Here is a 21,009-nt window from a genome sequence, read left to right on the forward strand (position 1 = left end):
TCAGATTAATTAGGGAAACCCCAAACAAATTTATTTAAGTGGGTAGGTAATCTTAGTGCTATACATTCCTAATGTTACAATCATTACTGATGCAAAATTAACACATATTCACAAAATGGTGAATGAGGGAGCGGCCCCAGGACTGACCGCATACAACATCGCAACATCCTCCGACAGCTGGGTCAAGTCTGTGTGCAGACATCATATTATGGTGCAAGACAACCTCTCTCTGTAACCACCACCTGAACCCCCGCAACCAACGTCTCTAGCAACCCAGAATAATTACACAAGTCTCCATAGCAACACTTGTACATAGGTCCCATGTTTCAGATAAGATACATCACAGTTTCTAAGCTTCTCCTGTGTTATTTTGCAAGTAAGGCAGTCTTCAGCTATATATACTACACATTGGAAACTGATTGTGTCACTCTACTATCTGGACACAAGAGTGTCAGCATCTACACTGCATACAGCAAGTCTAAATCTATGACCTACAGTACTCCCAGTTTAGGATAGCCAAGTCTTCCACTGCCAGTGTCAAGAAGTGTCTTCCTAATCTGGGAGGACAGTGCTTACCTGCTCTGTCAGAATTGTTTATAATTTAACTTCTATATAATATACTTAGTATATTGGAAATCTAAGGATTGACTCTTTACGTGTACACTACATCTGTCTTGAGTTGAAAGCCTTGATTAAGTTGTGGCCAGTCTTCTCCTAAATCAAACAAATCACACAGACTGAGATGACGGGGCACAACAAGACCAAGTCTCCAAGGAACGCATCTCCCCAGGCTCTTCTACCAACTCCTCCCTTTCATCAGATAACAAGCATTAGCACTATGTCATGTGTAGCACTAGATGAACGTTCAATAAATTAACACTCCAAATACAAGAACCAAAGAGCCTGAAAATGAGTCCTGTCCATAAACTTCTTGAATCATTTAATCTGTCACGGATTACAGCAACCCCCATTCACCATGGTAACGCTATTTGACAGAGCAGGCCACACACTCCATTTCTCTACTGCCAGCTGTCTAGGTGCTGAGTTCTACCCTGTACTGTGTGAGCCTAAAAGTAGCTTTAGTCACTTCAAAGATCACTCAAATGATCTATCCACAACAGCTCTTGGGTAAGGCCTGAGGTATCATTGATGATCCAAAGATCACCCACTACTACCAAGATCACTGAAAGTTTTCTTTACACAGATCAACCAAATATTTCTATTGAATTATTAGAATCCAAAGATTAGAAATGTAATCCAAAGGATCCCAAATAGTTCCCTATGTCCCAAATGGGATGACTTAAGCGATTTTTCAAAGGCCCCATGTAGGGTCATCTCAAGGCACACCTCCAGATCTCCTCTAGGACCTACTCCTGTACAGTTTCAACTAAGGATCAGCTAGCTGCCTTGATGCTCTCAAGCAAATGCAGATTGTGGTGCCACTAGATCTTTTCAGCAGCTCTTTCACATAGAGCCCCTATGTTATCAAGCAAAGAGCACCAATTGGATGGAAAGTTATGTTCCCATTCTTCTGAGCATATTTGTTGACGAAATGTCAACAAAAAATAGACAAACTGTGAAGGTCAGCATAACCTTTGTGGGAAGCATCGAACAGAAAATCAACCAGCAGCGGACTTTGTTTGAAACTTGGAAAAATATCAATGATATATTAATTCATAATCAAATTACCTATTTTTCTAAACGAAGAAGAAAGATGATATATTCTGAAAATCAGGGGAATTCAAAGAAAGTCCTCTGGACAAATTTGTTTTAAAAAAAATTACTTCATTGGCCAAAACTGCCACAGACGTTCTTCAACTCATTTGCAAGCTCGAGGTCCAGCATGTCACCCCGAGGCCCATCACTGCCTAAGGTTCACTCGGCCAGTTGGATCCATCATTGTCACAGCAACAAAGCCACTTGGTCAATGCAAACAAGAAGCAGGAGCGACACATGCAGATTTGTTGAAAGAACATCATTATGGCAAAAACATTGACGGCATGCTGTAAACTCGGACTGTTATCTTGTGAGTTCATGAGTAGTGCACTATACAAGCCTTGGATCCAACGTGTCATTCAAGGAATAATACCGTGCGTTGAGTTTGTAGCGGGGTTGATGTCAACCGTCCTCAAGTTCAACACCAAGTACCATGTGATGTACAGCAGCTCACTCACTCCTGAATCACTAAGATTCCAGGCTTGAGTTTTCAGTATGCAGAAGCTACACTTAATGTAGTCTTGTTAATGGATCAGTTATAAAAAAAACCCGGATTGGGCAAAGATTATGCTGAGCAACACTGCTTAGTAATTTGGTCTCAAATCACATGCAAGAAATAACATGTACATGAGCATATGGGATTGATCATATCAAAACCCTTATGCAAAGTACATATTATCACTCTGCACAACCAGGTCTATGGCTCTAAAGTAGCACATTTCTAGGAAAGAGCGTTACAGAGTTAATAGACAAGTCTGTACAGAGTTAGTGCTATAAAATGCATAAAATACATCATTGTCCTGTATGACTGATATGGCCATGCTTGTTAGTGAGCGTGGCATGCAGACCCGCGGTCCAACATGTCACCACGGGGAGCATGATGGTCTCCGTCACGTCGGTGATTGGGTGTTGTTGCCGTCATCACAACATCACCTAAACATCGTTGAGACAGCAGACGTCAACTATTGTGCATGCCAGTTTATCACAACAATCATGGCAGACAGCAGACACAAGGGCCAGATTCTGAAACTAGCTGCCCAGACACAATCTCAGATGATTCCACCAAAGACATCAACAAGAGAGGCATCATTAAGGAACATTAATTGCAGAGTCTGGCTCCTGATCGTGTGAGTTGTCTGCAAGCTACCTTGTGGTCCGGCAAAAAAGTTCCAGCCATATGCAAGCCTTAGATCCAACATGTCACCTAAGGAAGCTTAACATTAACGTCATCGGGTGGGGCAGGGTCAAGCCAAGAGTGACCTTGACCTGACAATGACCTCAGTTGACATTCATGATAGCGCTGGTGCACATAACCCAAATATTGGAGCCAATCACCAACAAGATATCATGCCTACAACTCAGAGCTTGAAATCTGCAGTGACCTTGAGGTGTAAAATACCTGGCAAAACCACCAGTTTAAGTACGAGTGTTCGTGCTCGCCAAGGTCACCGCTTACCTGATCTACGTGGACTAGTGCTAGGAAGGAAGATACAAAAGAATGCCTTCTCCCAAAGTAGCACTTTGATTGATTGAAGTAAGTAGTACTAAAGTGACTCCCTCATAACACGAGGGAGTATGCAGCCATGGTGGTACCTTGAACTCATCAAGACGAAATAGTCACTCATCTCTTGCACACGTCTTTCACTCTTCTTCAACTCACAACAACACAAAAATAGAACATATGCTGCTTATAAAATCTTAATCTCATTTTGAGATCCGTGTGATCACAAAATATACTTTGTATAAGGGGTTTTGATATAATAAATAATTTCCATATGAAAATGTACAACATTATTTACAAATGCATGAATATATACAGATCGGTAAAAAAAATGTTCAGGAATACAAAATATGAAGTATAAACAATGCTTAAATGACTTAAATAGAACTTAATCTCAAAAGGTGCAAACATTACATGCTATTTGGCGCTTGCTCTATTTTTAATTAAGTCGGATGGCCATGTATGAGGCAAGCTAGCAGTTGTTAACTAGTCTGATTCATCATGAACTTGGCACAAGTGGGACCCTATGATGGGTTAGGGTCAGCAGTTTTGACAAGATTACATGTACTCCCAGAGGTTGACAGCGAGATCGCTTCCGATTGGTCAATGGCCAGTGACCATGTGACTAGTTGATTATGCTCTCTGTGTTGGTTGGCCAGATCGTTTGGAGGCTGAGTTTAGCATCTGTCAGTCACAGCACCAAGAGAGATGTCTGTCTACATATCACATTGCACATTAGGGAACGAAATGCAACACGGCGATAAACGCAACGTTCCAACTATGTTCTACCACTCACTGAATGACTAGCACTTTTAATGACACCCAATCCAGGCACTATTCACGTATTCTTTCATCCCCAGCTTCCAGCAGAAACATTTCCCACATCCTAATACTGCCACTGGCAAACGAGGAACAGCTAGATAAAATGTACAAGCAAATAAATTTCAAACATTCTAACTGTACATGTAACACGTGATTGCAAAACTCGCAGAGTTTCATAAACACTATGAAAAACTAATTCACACAACATTTGTTGAAATTATCACACTTTGCTTACAGGGTGGTCAGTGTTGCTATGAAGACTTGCATATGATAGTTTTAGCACCATGTTCACAGTACTGTGTGGCTAGGGGTTCACTTACTGCACCAGAATGGTCATGTGTCTTGCACCAGGTAATTTCTGCGGGGAGGGGCGTCGGAGGACGTCGCAGCAAGTGACAAAACTTTCTCAGGTAAGCAACGAAAGCATAACCAGTAGTTAATACCAAGCTACTCTACATTATCATAGGAGCGCAGGGCTCTGCACTATACATGTATTTATAATCGGTTCAACAAACAACCATGCCATGCAAATGTTTTGTCCCCGAGAGTCGCTTAGGTCTCCCGTTCGGAGATGCTCGTGAAGCTGGAGTAGGACTTCAACCATGACATTCACAGCTTGGAGAGATCAGACTTGCCTCTCAACCATGTGCCTTCGAAAGTTACCTCCCCTTCCACAAATCTGACACACGTCAGTTTGATAGCTCTTGCAAAACTGAATTCCTTTCCTTGACAAAGTGGAACTTAACAGGGACAAAATGAGAAACAACCCGACAAGAAAAGAAAAGATTAGCACATCCTTAAATGACAGCAGCACGTACTGTACACTCCACCTAGTTCAATAGTTCACAATACCATTCCAATATGCAGACATTCTATTCATACAACACAAAATACACATCTCCAGACTATGAGAGTCTCGCCTCCTGGCAGAGGCTTAACAAGCTTTGAATATTTTTTTTGTATTTTTTTTGGCAACCATACAATGGAAAGAGAGAGGAAATAAAAGGAGGAAACAAAAGGAGGTATGTTAGAGGTGTAAGCAGGTTGATAAATGTACACCCAGTGCCTGCTCAGTGATAACAGAGGCTAGAGATCGCGTATGTTCAGATCAAATTCACAATAAAAAAAACCAATCAGATCTTGCCTGCCTCTGACAAGTAGTCTCAATCAAAATGGTGGACACCAAAACATAGTTAGTATAATGCTAAGATTTTGAATCGTCATATCCACTAATTTCAGATGTACATTCATCCACGGAGCAACTGTCTTTAGATTGTAGAATATTATATGTAGCTTTCCTAATTGGACCAAGACATAATTCAGCTCAACTGCTACAGAAGGAAAATGGATAGACTAAGGAAAAAAGAGTAAGGAATCAAGTTGCAGACAGTAAGGGTTCTATATTAAGGTTGGTAGGGAGTCAGTAAAATGGTATGGTAAACAAGGAATCAGTATTCAAGACAGTAAGGATTCAGTATTAAGCTTGGTAAGGAGTCAATATTAAAGTTGTTAGGATAAGGATTCAATATTACAGAGACCAGGAAGTGGGAAGGTTCACATCAAAGGATAAAATATAGACACATAGCTGACGACCCTTTTGCCCTAGGGGCACAGGGCAGTCTTTCGAGAGGTGAAGGTCTCGAGTTGAGAGGTCAAGGTGATCTCGTGGGCTGCTGGTATAATACTACGGCCTGGCTGGACATCGAGTGAGAGGTTGGACAGGCAGGCAGGCAGGCAGGCAGGTATAAAACAGGAGCAATGGAAGACATTCATAAAGTGTCTTTAAAATCCCCAATTGCACCTTTGTAATGACTGTCCTTGGACCTCTTTCCATGATGAGAACATTATGAGTAGGAGAAGAAAACAGCACTATTTTGATAGTTTGCTTATGACACGGATTAAGGCTCCGTTTTCCTCTCGGAGGCGAAGGTTATCGTTCTTAAGGCTGTCCATTTTCTGAAACAAGGAAACAAACAGGGTATTGGATCTGTCAACTTTATGATTTATACAATGCTCCTGGTTTTGTTCAGGCTCTCGTAATGAAATCTTGTTGAAATTAGTACTGATTAGATGAAAAAAATACTCAGAGATAAAAGAAGAAGCTAATGATTCATCACTTGAAACAAAGAAACAGGAAAAGAAACGATACAAAATAACATAAAGAAATTTAACCTTTAACTATTGCAGAAGATTTTGTTAATTAATACAGAATAGATAATGCATGAATTGTACATTTCTTTTCATATTATTTACCTCAAACCAAAAACTAGGACAACTAGTTGAACGTTAGTTATTACAAACCTCCAAACAGCAGAAAACATTTGTGACATGTCACCACAGTTAATGACAAGAAGGGTCGAAGACTTAACAATAAGCAACATGGAGTCAACACGTCTACTCGTCACTGAATGAACATCATCGTCAGCACTGGACAGCATGGAGTGTGGGGCTTGGGAGTGCCATTTGTTGGAGTGAGTGAGTGTGGTCTGGTGCCACGCTTGGCAATATTCCAGCCATGTCAAGGCAGGCAGGCAGCACCAAGACTTGGCTTGTATCATTGTGTGAATTTAGCCTGTGTTTTCAGTGCGATGGGTGAACACTTATCTCCAGTGTACTGGACACCCCTGCTTTTGGTTTGTAATGTAGATGTTAACCAATGCCTGTGGGCAAACTAAATTAGCCTGGTCACAGCTAGGAGTGAATGTTGGGAACGCCAGTCAGTACTATTCTAGCTGTCTCATTGTGGCCTGTAAATAACTGACACTGGACCAGACAAGCAGCTGTTGAGATTAGGATCAATGTCCCATGCTGTTTGGGTTCATTGACAGCTGATCAACCAAGTCACTGAGTATGACCATTAGATCCATTTTCGTCACCTCGTCACCTCTGAAGACAAGCAATGGTGTACTGGGCATCAAACCTTATACGGGTTCCCGCTGGGGTCAGAGCTAAGAGTCAACCATCTCAGGTGATCTCGATCCAAACACGATACACACTCCACACATAACAGTACGGAATATGACAACACACAAAATCAGTATTGCGACAACCTGATTATGATCCTCGTAAACTCTAGTATTGTCTTAGAGAAGGATTCAGTCCCCAATCCCCAGCTAACGAAATCCCTGGTGGTCGTCACCAAGACTAGTTTAGTAATTTACGGTTTATGTACCAGTACATGCATCTCTCCATTCTGGTTGGACGCTGTCCAAATACATAGTATTCATCATGCTAGACTCAGGATTAGTATTCGGGTTAAAACTCTTACAGATTCAACAAACCATGTCTCTGCCTACAGAACAAATTAGAACAAGTTTAAATGCATCATATGCACTCTACGAATAACCAAAACCTGAATGGCAAATGAAGAATGAAATGTTTAAAAATGGAAACATAATTTAGTATTGGATGACATTTATCAATGTTCACACACAATGATTTTTGCAGTTTCATCACGCTGCTTGTGACTAAGGTATGCGAGATAATGAATGATACAGGAATAGGACTCAGTGATATGAAGAGTTAGTTGTTTGTAACACCTGCCCAAATGACAACATGCCTGCCTAGTGTGTATGATCATCTCTAGGAGAAACTTGCATCCTTATCTGCAGTGCCTTCCATGACAGGGTCATTAACACAACATCATCGACGTTGACATGCTGTGTTACCTTGGAACAAATACTTTTACTTCACCTAATCAGTTGGGTCTAATTCGGCTTTGAACAGTACTTCAGTTATTTCGCTGCATGTCAGTTATGTCTGGGAAGAAAGTGATGCATGTCATAGACATGTCACATTGCTGTAACCCATAAACAATGGTATGCTGTTCACAAACCAAGGGTCGTAACAGAAGGCGATCCTTACACTACAAAGGGACTAAACCCTGCAGAGCATGCTGCACCAGGTCACCGGTTCCCCTTCAACTTCCTACAGTATCAATGATGTATCTACACCTTGCATTATCAGCCTGTATGTATGGGGGATGTGGGGTGGGTGTGGGGAGAGTTTCAATAATTTCAGCAAACTAAGCATTATCACAGCAGGTAATACTAACAGTTTCCAAAATATCACAATGTGGAAAATTGAACATAAGGTGCAGCAAGTATAAATAAAATATAATAATTAAGGTTTCAGAATTTTTAGTCTTCTGCTTCTCTATTTTAAAACAACTAATTGTACTTTGGGAGTAGAGACAGAGAGTCTACCAGATATATCATTTTGTCGATTCCCAAGTTTTCTAACATTTCACTTGAAATCTATGCTCCAATATATTTTGGATATTACAACATTGACAAATAGTCAATATCAGCTAAACAACTTACCAGGATATACCGGTACACTGTATGTGAGTTTTTAGACAATACAGAACTTCTACACAGAAACTGATCACTGTACATATACAAAATTATGTGCTGATACAATGTGATGAATAAAAAAGTAGATTTACATAGACGTGCATAACATGTAAGCAGAGAAGCTGATGACGTATAATAATGATGGGGCTAAACACGATTAGTTGTCAGGAGGGTAGTATATTAGGCAAAGGCTTGGAAACAGTTTCCCGTGTTTTTCATTGCATTTCTGAGGATCTGAATCTGATATGTTTAAAAATATCACTGACAACATGTCATTCTTTGACTATAAGTAGATTTCTTGGGTTTCATTTGTGAAAACAGGAAAAACTTTGCCTTCTTGATTGGATCCGAAAAATCTTTTTTCTTCTGTATACATGATGCATTCAGCTGAGAAAATACAGTGCAGCCAACTAAAAGTTTGTTACCGGTAAATTGGATAAAAAAAAAATTATGTTTAGGATGATTAGAGAAAAAAAAAGCTTCAGATTTGTAGCTCACCTGTCAAATATTTGTAGTAATGATAAACTTCATAAATAAATTTACCCCAAGCAACAATAATGAAATTTTTTTTTTTCTTAAATTTGGGGTTAATGTAACTTTTGATTATTGATATAAACATTTTAAAGACTTTCAGTGAGTTTTGATGGCAAGTTTCAATCATCAGTTGATGAATGACATTTGGATGACATGATAAATGAACAGCAACACTGTGACGAATAGCCTGACCCAGGTGAGCTGTCAGCGAGTATATAGGTTTGTGGCAGGCTATGCGATGGGTAAACAGCTGGATGGACAGACGAATACACGAACGGACGGACGGACGGACAGATGAGCATGGAAGGCACTGCGTGAGGGTTAGTCCCACCTAGCCGTGTCAGTAGCAAGGCACCAGTCTTCGTGATTTCATACACTTTCATATACTTTCACATCTTAACAGCTATACCACATCAACTTTTGAAGTATCCATCTTTGCTTGAACATTCTTTACTTCTTCACTTTCATCCTTAATTAACAAACACTTCCACTACCAGCTGTCTACCACAAAATATTAAAGACAATATACTCTAGGTAATATTGGTGCTTATATCATATTTAAGGAAACATGTGAGACCTGTTTTTGATGTTCGGTACATAAAAATAGCAATGAACAAATATTTCTCAAACCTTAACACCCTCTGTCAAAAGTACCTGTCAGCTTTAATGATTGTTAGGCAAAAATTAATTTGATCAAATATACCAAATATGAAAATTAATAGCAAAAGAAATTTTACAACTTCACATATTCACGTGTTAATGTATTAAATAGAGAGAACGAATATTAACTAACAACAAGGAATACAGGTAGTACATAATATAGAGAACTTTCTGATTTAGTAATGTTAATATGTACTGCATATTCATGAAGAAGACATGTATATTGATGCTCTCTCTCAAACTACCCCTCATCAATAATCAATAACCCACTACCACGAATCACCAAATCATACAACTAGTCTAAGATTTGTACAAAACTTGAATTCTGGGTTACAAAAAATAGAAACAAAAATACATCTGACCCAAAATCTCCCCCTGCAAAATATGACAGACTGGTTGAAAGACCATGCTTAGTAGAAAATAAAAGAAAAAACTTCAATCATGCTTCAAATAAAACCGCCTGTCGAAATATACGCTGACTGGGTGCATAGCTCCACAGTATTTTACCTATTTGGACAGTTTGGAAACGACTCGCGTCAAGGCCCTATTTTCATCCTTAAGTTTTGCATTATCAGCTTTTAGTTTGTCCATAAGCTGGAAAGGTAGAGAAGGAGTTATGTAACATACAATCTGACTGGATGATGCTTGGTGATCATCTCATCTTGTTACATACAATCTGACTGGATGATGCTTGCTGGTTCGTTCATTCTGTTGACTAGTGAGCGCATTAAATAAGAAGGGATCGACGAGAGAAAGATGAGCAAGTTTTATCTAATAGTAGTAAGGCCAGGTTAAAGGTGGCGAGTGTTGGCAGTTTAGCTGAAATATCCCCATTGAGGACTGAACTGTGTACATCATGGGATGCAGACAGCATCTTTCACACAGTGGCAACTGGGTGCTCAGGCACAGGACTGATCACATGGACAAATAGGTTATAAATGATTTCTTTTTCTTCAGGAATACATGTTTTGTATCTTCACTGATCTTATAATTCAGGCTGCAATATTGGATCATCAGGTTCCCTACTTTGCCACTTTTGCATGGAGTAAACAGCTTCTATGAAGTCTTTAGCAATATCATGCTCCATTGTGCCCAGCTGATCCCCATCATGGTTAAACCTACCTGGGGCATGGTGTACAGGTAAATCAAGCAACCGATCTTACATTCAGACACTAACATAACGTTATCAGCCTTGGCTAAAGTTCCAAACATTTGGTTTGATGTTTTGGAAAATGTTCACAATAAGCCAAGGTTTCAAATCGCTAGATTTCTGCTATCCAAATTGTCCAGAGTTTCTTTACAAAATTTGTAATATAAAAGACTGTCCTATCAAATATTGACAAATTCTGAAAATTAGCTGATATTATTTGTCTGAAACAAGCGGCTAGCGCTTGAGTTCCTGACTGTCCCAGTTTGTCGTGTATCGAGCTCGGAGTGCCACCCTGAATGCATCCCTCCAGTAGGAGATACCTAGCAAGATGTACAGATCAGGGAGAACAGTGGCAGCTTCACTTGCCCCAAACTGCAAACACCCCTCACCTTTAAGCCAGACTAGAAGCTTGAGAGATATTTTCAGAATGTTTATATATTTTAGAAGTATGATATAGAGCTAAAAGCTAGCTACACATGATCCTACACAAGTCAGGCCAGACAACACTCACTTTGAGTTCTTCTTCCAACTCAGACACTTTTCTCTCCAATGCTCTCTTTTCCTGAAAGGCAATCCAAAAATGACTTGAGTTGTAACAATAGACACATATTTCAATATCATGCTATTTGTTATTGGCTTCTAATACAGGCTCACAAGCACACAAGTCAGTATTAATGACACAATTCCAATGGGAGCTGGTAGTGGCAGATGCGATTAGATTAATAAACCAGTGAGTGAATGTTGTTTTACACCACAATCAGCAATACTGCAGCCACATATCAGCTCCCTGTAAATAATGGACAATCACATCAGTGCTTGATACTATGACAGGGAGTCATGCCATAGGGCTACAATGACACGTTGTCGGCCAAGGCATTAATAACCACCAAGCCCTTATTCAAGTCTGCATGAAGACCTGCTCTACTCTTGGTCCCCACAGGGTGATTGACAAATCCCATGAACATGGTTGACTTGTATACAGCACAGGAGTCAGGGAAACTGCACACTTTTACACAGAGGGGTTGACTTCCACACTACATGCAGATCTTTTATCCTATTGTATCAAATGTTAGAATGTTGACATGAAAACTGTTTGGTCATCCCATGCTAAATGTCTACATTATTCTGACCATATCAAACTAGTAATGAGATAAACTATAAGATTCTAAGAAATGTTAACACTTCATTTTATAGATCTTGCAGTCCTCTTTCCTCGTCCTGATAGAGAAATAAAGATGAGAACATGTCATGGTACTTAAACATAATTTGCTCTAAGATTGCTGTTGCAGCCTATAGATAATAAGAAATCAACTCAGAGCCATTAATTGCATAATTAAGCTAATGTATGTGTGAGATGGATGGGAAATCCAGAAATTCCCACTATTTCTGTATTTCACAGGGTACAAAGGTGTGAACGGGTTAGTCAGGGAAGGAACACAACCAAACTGTGTGCTGGGGATTCCATATGGTTTGCTTATAACCAACATCTAGCAAGCATATCCCTTTAATGCAATTATACAAATTTCCAATTTGGTAACACCTGTTCACGATACCATCTAAAATGAGCCAAAAATGTTTTCCAGAGTCGAATGATTTCCCAATTTACCCAAATAACCTCAAAATGGGTAGAACATGAGGATAAGAGCAATCTCTTTAATTCAACAATTATTTCATTAATTTAGTTTTCCTGCTGATCACTTTTGTTGGTATCTGGCCCTGCTTCAGACCAACTCCAGGATCTGGGCCTGCTTTAGCATACTCTACAGGCTATGTCCAAGCTACTATGCCACCCCTCATGCAAGATTGGTGTTAGTGATATGTTACTTGATCGCAGTCGAGCGTGGACTCGGATAGTGGTGTTACCCTCTTGTCGTTGGTCTCAGCTGTGCGCGCAGCGTCAGTGTGTTTTCTCATCATTTTGTCCAACTCTGTCTTTGCATCCCGAAGCTCTCGCTTCGTCTGTTCCAGCTCTCTCCGTAATCTCTCATTCTCAGACTTTTCATCTTCATATAGCTGAAAATAGAACTGATCATTAGAAAAGGGTTTGAACTTTGAACCACAACAACTATCAGAAAGCCATAAGACTATCAAAATGAAGATTTCAGTATTCCACACATTTCACCTCAATTCAATGGTCAGACAGACATTTAAATTTTCTGCAAGAGCATCTCACTTTGTTTTTCAAGAGATTCTGAAAATGTGAAATGTCATGGACTTGAATTAAATTAAACATATAACTTCCTTGATACTTGAACTATTAACTTTTTTACGGCTTGCTGTTTCTTTGATGTATCTGAGAAAACTAGCATGATGAGCAGGCTGATGCCAAATATGAAGACAATCCACTAAGAAATGATAAAGTTACTGAACCCCAAATCCTTACCCTCACAGCACCGGGGCCAGAGTTTTTCTCCTTTTTTCAGTTATACAGATTTTAATAGTGAAAAATTTGTCAGTAGATAAAAATATTTATTAAAAAATTGTTTTAGTCATTTAAAACTAAGTCTAAGTCTAAAATACAATTGAGCCAGGCAATTGATAAAATCAACTTTTATCTTGACATCTTATTGCTTTAATTTGTTGAATACTAATGATTTGGTTTGTTTTTTGTTTAACACCTCAGCAATAACTCAGCAATAATCCAGCTATATGACGGCGGTCTGTAAATAATCAAGTCTGGGACAGACAATCCTGTTATTGATGTCATGAGCATCGATCCACGCAATTGGGATACGAAGACATGCATCAACTGAGCCTGACAACCCGATCCCGTTAAGTTTCTTCTTTCGACAAACATGTGTTGCTGAAGACCTATTCTAACCCGCATCTTCATGGGTTGATTTGTACATGTGTTTCTAAGCTTGTTAATGTGGCCTTCCAACCAAGATGAACCACTTAACACACGATATTGTAACCAACTGTGATATATACATGTAGTTACATAACAAACAAGAAAGAAGTGAGCAAAGCTCACATACCCCTGTTATCCCCGCTGGTCAACAACAAATAGTAAATAGTTTGTTAATTAATGAAATATACCTGTTGCTTTAAGTCAGAGGAACTGCCCTTTCCTTTGTAACCCCATGAGGATGCATCATGTTTGAAATGAACACATGTTTTTGCAAAAATATTTCAATCTAGTGTGGGATAATCAATGCTTAGCACAACATACATTCTTGATGTTTCTTAATGTGTCCATGGAAACGGCAAAAATTAAAATATTCAGAATCTTCAAACTAGCAAAAGACACAAGTACTCATTGTGGTTGATGGGTGTAGAAAGTTTGATGAAGCTAGGGTGCATAGTTAAAAAGATATAGGCCATACAAAACACCCACCCTAAAAGTTTAAGTTTCTTAATGTTTCCATGGAAACGGCAAAAATTAAAAAGTTCAGAATCTTCAAACTAGCAAAAGGCACAAGTACTTATTGTGGTAAATGTGTGTAGCAAGTTTGGTGAAGCTAGGGTGCATGGTTAAAAAGTTATGGGCCGTACAAAAGCTTGGACGGAAGGAAGGACGGATGGAAGGACGGAACGCTATATACCCCCGATTTACTTCATAAACGGGGGTATAATTATTATAACCCAGTGTGGAAAAACACGACAGGCTATTACAATCCACTGTGCTATTGCAGAACTCATCATGATAACCTGCTATGGAAAATATTATTATAACCCACAGTGACATATAACATGACAGGTTATTATAACCCTATTATATTACGCAACAGGTTATTGTAATACCCTGTGACATAATTAACATGACAGGTTATTTTAGTCTTATTATTAATGTATCTTGTGAAAACACAGTTCAAAGCAGTATGAAACCAACGCCACACAGGCCAATCAACAAAACAAGCACAAACTACTCCTAAACCTGTGAAAGTGTTTGTATTAAAGGGGGACAACTCCTGTGTAAGCAGTAGAACCTAACCCCGAGCTCGACCCAGGCCCTGCTGCATCCAGAACTACCGTATCTGTGTTCATGACCTGCTGTCTGGGTGTAAATGTCATGTCACAATGGGACCAGATACTCCTTCACTATTACACAGAGGTGCCACATCACACTGAAATTCCTTCCTAAGGTCACAGATCAACTTACGACATTAAAACACAGGACATTTTGTGCATCAAATGTGATAACAATGTCTACGTGTTTCAAGGCGGTCTAAAACCAACATATATGCAGTCTATCCATATCTAACTTAGCTTAACTTAGCAACTCAGGTTGCAGTGTGTGTGTTTACAGTGAGCTCTAGTCCTATAGCCAGAACCCATATGTTGATGTCTAAGGTATCCACAGCACAGGTGAGTATAGCTGACGGTCAGGTTCTCTTTACATCTGATCATTAGAAGTAGCATTAAACTGGATAGTTTCTGTAAATAACACTATTTGTTTGTTGATTAACACAACACAGCAATTTTCCAGCTATATGATAGCCGACTAAATCAAGTCTGCATGAGACAAATCAGTGACTGATAGTTTGTGCAGGGTACGATGATACGCAATCAAGCAAACCACTGAGTAAAAAAGTATTCAGAAGCTATGACTGTGAATGTTGAATGCTAGAGATGACAATGCTGAGATAGATCCGAATAAACCGTTCATACATCAGCAATGATCTGTGCTATGAAAGCCATGTTACACAATGTAATATCAGAACCCCACTTGTGTGAATTACACATCATTCAAATCTGTAATACCACCAGTATCATATAATCATAGTGGAACTATTGTAATCATAGCAGGGGTAGCCCAGTGGTTAAAGCCATTGCTCGGCATGCCGAAGACCCAGGTTCAATTCCCATCAAGGGTACAATGTGAAGCCTTTTTCTTGTGATCCTCGCTGTGATATCACTGGAATATTGCTAAAGGCAGTGTAAAACTATACTCACATACTGTTTATTATAGCAGATCTATGCTTATGTCAATTCCGTTCCTTCATGGGAGTGAATTTTAAGCCACTCTTAGCAACACCCCAGCCATATTACTAAGGAGGACAACACAAATGGACTTCAAGCACTGTATCCATATTGGGATATTCTTCAGCATGACAAGCCAACTCTTTAACAACTTGGCTATCCCACCAATCCTTCAAGAATTTAAAATTCTAAATCCTACGCCTCTATGAGCACCATTCCTTCCATATCACAATGGGGGACACCAGAAATATGCTGAAAGTATTGTATCCATGTCGGGAACCGGAACCTTAAATTTTATCAAAGGCATCAACTGCATGGCTACCCACCAGCTGTTTTCTGTGCTTACCTTCTTGTAATCGCTGTCTAGGGATGAAGGCGTTGACCGGGAGTACTCGGAGTAGGAGCTGGGCCTGTCCCTGTACCGATCTGTGGGGGTCATGTCTGTTGAGGAGCTGTAGCGTGATGAACCATAGCGGGACCCTAGCGTCTGCAACACAAACCACAGTCAACATTACACACTAACACCAGACCTTCAATAATGATTCTGATTTTAACAAAACCTTGTGGAACCTTCGGTTTGATTTCCACTTCATTGTAAACTAGCATAAGAAGCAACATAAGTTCTTGGCTGGAAAAAAATCTCATAGTATGAATAGAACTAGTCAAAATTACTTAAATTTAGAAATTATGTTCAACACAGGAACTAGTGATAGTACTGTATTCGACATAATATGCGCCCAGGGCGCTCTCAAAACTAGAAATAGGGGGCATTCATTAGAATATAATTTTGGTGGAAAAAAAAACAGAGTTGAAAGTTCGTAAATTTCTACATTTATGTACCTGAAATAATACAAAAGAAAAGTCTCTGCGTATTTATACATGACAGATATATTTTCCAGAATTTAATTACCCATAATTAAGTGTCCATATAACACACGAGTGCGTATCATACACGAATAAATAAGTCTTTGTGTACATTGATCAATCAGAAGAGGTGCTAATTGGGATTGTTCACTAGCCAATATATTAGCAAATATCACTGTAGGCGCTTATTATGTTGAATACGGTAAATGTATTAAATGTAATTGCATTTTATGAAGGGCAAGAAGTAGCCCTCAAACATGTTGAACAATAACAAATCTGTTATCCATAAAAGAATTGATGTCTTTATATATATAGGTATATATATAAGTTTACATAGCAGAACTTCAAAACAAATCTCAGGAAAATAGCAGACATTCAAAGCAACCAACAGCAGTGTAGATGAAATAACATTATCATTAACTTGTGAAGATAACATGCATTTTTAAGATTATGTGTGACTTGTTTCACTTCATATATATATGACAATTAATATTGTGACAGCTTGGACACTTTGTAACCATGTGAGATTCATAGCTGCAACTACTCAGGGTGAATCAAGAGTGTTCTTGGAGCACTAGAGAAGTGCCATCACTGTGTACATCAGAGCCACGCCTCACCGGCCAGTCCCATTTTAACAAACAAGCAAACCTGGACTTCACTGTAACTAAAGTTGTAAAATATATATCAATTACAAATCCTCATCAAACTGCTTCAAGTGATCTACCAGATGTCTTCACATGTAATGAGTAAATAATCAAGTCTGGACCAGAGAGTCCCGTGACTGACATCATAAGCATCGATCCACGCAATTGGGATCAATGGCATACATCAACCAAGTCAGCGAGCCTGACCACCCAATCCCATTAGTTGCCTCTTACGACAAGCTTAGTCACCTGTAATGGCAAGCATGGGTTGCTGAAGACCTATTCTATCCCAGATCTTCATGGGTTGAGTAAGAATTAGTGAGCCAGTACTTCAGTCAAAATGACCACTTGTCAGCTGCATGTGCTAAGGACGCCAAGGGCAGTCATTGATGCTTGCCACTCTGGTAAAACCAATGAACAAAAATGTGCTGACAAGCAAAGAATCATAATCAAGGTGAATCTGGGTTTCTCACCCATAATCAGCAGATCCTGGCAGAACTAGGGGAAGTAACTCTGCACAAGAAAAGTCACAGAGGTACTCGTCCCCACTTTGCTGATTTCAAGAGAGAGGTATGCCAGCCAAACCCACCAGTTGTAGTTTGATGGGATTGTCAGATCCTGCTGTCTGAGAGGATCATACCAAGTTTAATGTAAACAATCTGGCAGAGCCTGCAATCTGAGCCAGCTCAAGGTGGGCCAATGGCAGCCCTACCTGACTCACATCATCTGTTATTACATCAGAGCATGGGAACCTCTGCCATCATCTATGTGTTGAAGCAGACAGCATGTGTAATGTTTCAAGCTGATTCCATCCCATCTGTAATCAGCTGACATCATTTCCTGCTGAAGGTGGACGGGACAGCCAACCTGCTAAGTTGTACTATTCACATGCTGCTGCCATTGTTCCCACTTAAACCCTATTATATCCTGATCAAAACTCCAAAGGAAGGAAAATTACCATCACCAAGAGAAAATATTGAATCATAAATATAAATATATGTGATCAAAAATGACAAAACATGAAAAGACAAAATTCCAACTTTAGATGGTAATATCACATCCCTCAATTAAACATGGCAGAATACCTAAAAAATCCTTAAACTACTTCATTATAGTAATGACAGAACTCACATACAAATCATATCAGATACTGTTTAACAATATGACCTCCACGGGAATCTCCTCTAGCTCAACCATAACTATGGGATGAATACTGTAATTGCTAGAAACTAGACTGTCAACTTCTTGCACTAAAGTATCATCAGTTCACAACCATCATAAATAAAACTTCATATTCCTCCGACCTTATCCCTGGTACAAAATATGAATATGTATCACTGATCCATGTACCTCATGTGACTTGAATATCCACTGTACATCATACACAATCAATACAGAATTGTATTATCTTGTTTATTGATCAGCAAGTACATGTACAGAGAACATGGAAATAACGAACTACAGGGGACCGAAGCTCAGACAGTTAGGATTAACATAATGCAAGTTTAACAAAGTTGAATCGGCACCAGTGATTGTATTGATTCGCTGCGATTGTGTTGATTCACCACTGATTGCGTACAGCCAATTGTCAGTGACACTTGACACTGAGTGAGATTTCTCAGTTCGCTATACACGTCACTAATTAGTGGTAGATGGGCTTTTCGGTGATCAGATATCAGTTCGCTGTATCCGTTAGTTCGCTGTAGAGAGTTTGTTTTGTACGTAAATTTTATATGATAATATATAGAAGATAAATCATGAATTTTTTAACAGAACCCATATTTAACTTAATCCTTCATCATGCAGCCTTAAAGTAATAATTGGTTTGGTTAAATTGTCTTTTAATAGATAACATAAGCATCCTAAACAATCTCTTCTTTCAGAAACTAAGAACTCTAGACTTGCCAAAGCAATGCAGACTTGCTTGGAATCTTGGATATTTTTGTTTCAGGATCTGTATAGGATATTTAAGCCTCCATAGTGGTATAATGTTGTCAGGCCTAGGATAGATGCCTGCATCCCTACAAATACATAGACTAGTCCTGTAAAACCCTTATCACAGGCCCATGTCATTCCCTGAATAATAAGGTGTCATGGCTTTGCACCAACTAATACTCATATTTTTTACCATGCCTCTGTCTCTGACATATTTCCAGTGACATTGAGCTTGATATAATTGAAAACCCTGACAGCCTTGGTCATTGTTTGTGACACATGCCTGCTGTAATGAGAACGCCATGCCCTGTTGATGTCATGAACCTAGGTGTGATCAGTGTGTTGGGGGTTGGGTCCATGTATAGAAGTGCGGCTATCTCACTAAGTGTTATGTTCTACACGGCAGAGTGGTGGACAATTTAGGAGGGACCTACCATTCAATACAAGAATAGGACATGATCATGGATAATATTACCTCTTCAAAAGCTGGCTAACATTGCGTGACAAGGTTAGGTGTAAGGAAATACATTTACTTATCCTCAACAGACATAAAATTATGTGGGGTTCCAGATCTCAATCAGAGAGGTTGATGGAAAATTCACAGTTTACAAGGGCAATATATTTCTTGAACTTCTAACCTTTATGCTGTGTTTAACGTAAAGATATTTCCTCAATTTTACAACACAAATATGAGAAGTTCCAGATTTCTCTTTGAGCTTCCTTTTCACAAACTGACGTTTGGGCCTGTGTCTTATGACCTGATTGTCCTAAATTTGAGAAATACTTTTAAGTAAAAGCGACAAAACACTTTCTATATATATAAGAAACCTCTGCCAAAAGCAGATTCCATTGTATGATTCCGACTATATCGGGAGCATGTGTTTATGAATCACTATCAAATAGTGATGATACCAGTTGTTCGTGAAAAGGTGAACATATCCTGCCCCACCAATGGCACCATCACAAACACAAGCAAAGGCAAGTCAATTATTCACCTGAAATAACATAGGAACTGAGGGTACAAGTCAAATACGGAATTGCATTGAATATACTTTTGCCAAATTTGGAAATGTCTTAATCAGTGTCCAGGACTGATCAAACCCACACAGACAACACTACCTGACGATACCTACACAGATAATATGTACGGCCAAAACCAATACAGAAAAGATCAAACCAGCCCAGACACGAGTTATTTCTACCTGTACATCTTACAAAGGTTACACAGACATTAAGCTAACAGTTTTCAAAATCAGTGAAATCAAACACGATGGTACTGCCAAGATCCCCTCCAAACATCTCCATTACCAGGCTTCCAAATTCCTCAGTCATGAGTAATGCTACCATAGTATTCACGAGCTGATCCCAAGTTACGAAACTAATACAACCAACTGCAATACACCTACAAGTCTGGCTGAGATCAGTCCACGAGATACCTTGTCACAGGGCCTATCTGTGAACACTGCAGATGGGTGCAACACAAGGAGATAAAACATACACTCTTTCCAAGCTGACAGCTCTGCCATTTTGACTATAAATTCTGGCATTCCACTTGAATAATTTACCAGTCTCACTAGTAGGCCTTACATGGTGCAACACCAGTCATCCCTGTCTCAACATGTGGGCAGCATCTATATCATAGTCAACACATCATTGCCAACAAATCTATGGAAATGCATTGGATAAGCCACAACTTCTGACAAAACACATTCCAGGGGAAAATGTACTGAAAGTTGAAAGAAAAAAATTACAATCTATTTGAGTATTTGCATTCCACTGAATGCCTAGTTCATAGTAAAAAACGATCCATCTTTCCTGCTATCATTTTTTAAACATTAAGACCGAGCATCGGATGAGTAAATGAGTGAGTTAGTTGGGTTTGACCCCGCTTTTAACAGTATTCCA

General features: G+C 39.3%; 1 protein-coding gene across 18 annotated transcripts in view; it reads right to left on the minus strand.

Annotated features, from left to right (window-relative positions):
- Window positions 1-21,009, minus strand: part of LOC124110875 (protein phosphatase 1 regulatory subunit 12A-like) — a 128,362-nt gene continuing 107,353 nt past the window's right edge. For 11 of the 18 annotated variants that reach the window (XM_046470464.2, XM_046470455.2, XM_046470423.2 and 8 more), the window contains 4 exons: window positions 16,008-16,148; window positions 12,563-12,751; window positions 11,250-11,300; window positions 1-5,995 (listed from right to left, as the gene is read on the minus strand). In XM_046470464.2, coding sequence (XP_046326420.2) covers window positions 5,909-5,995; window positions 11,250-11,300; window positions 12,563-12,751; window positions 16,008-16,148 — 468 coding nt within the window. In that variant the 3' untranslated portion in view covers window positions 1-5,908. Of the gene's footprint in view, window positions 5,996-9,382; window positions 9,385-10,095; window positions 10,183-11,249; window positions 11,301-12,562; window positions 12,752-16,007; window positions 16,149-21,009 lie in introns of all 18 variants that reach the window. The other 7 variants (XM_046470473.2, XM_046470414.2, XM_046470386.2 and 4 more) reach the window with 5 other exon arrangements.

This window comes from Haliotis rufescens, unplaced genomic scaffold, assembly GCF_023055435.1.
Source record: "Haliotis rufescens isolate VD_foot unplaced genomic scaffold, xgHalRufe1.0.p SCAF_5, whole genome shotgun sequence".
NCBI lineage: Eukaryota > Metazoa > Mollusca > Gastropoda > Lepetellida > Haliotidae > Haliotis > Haliotis rufescens.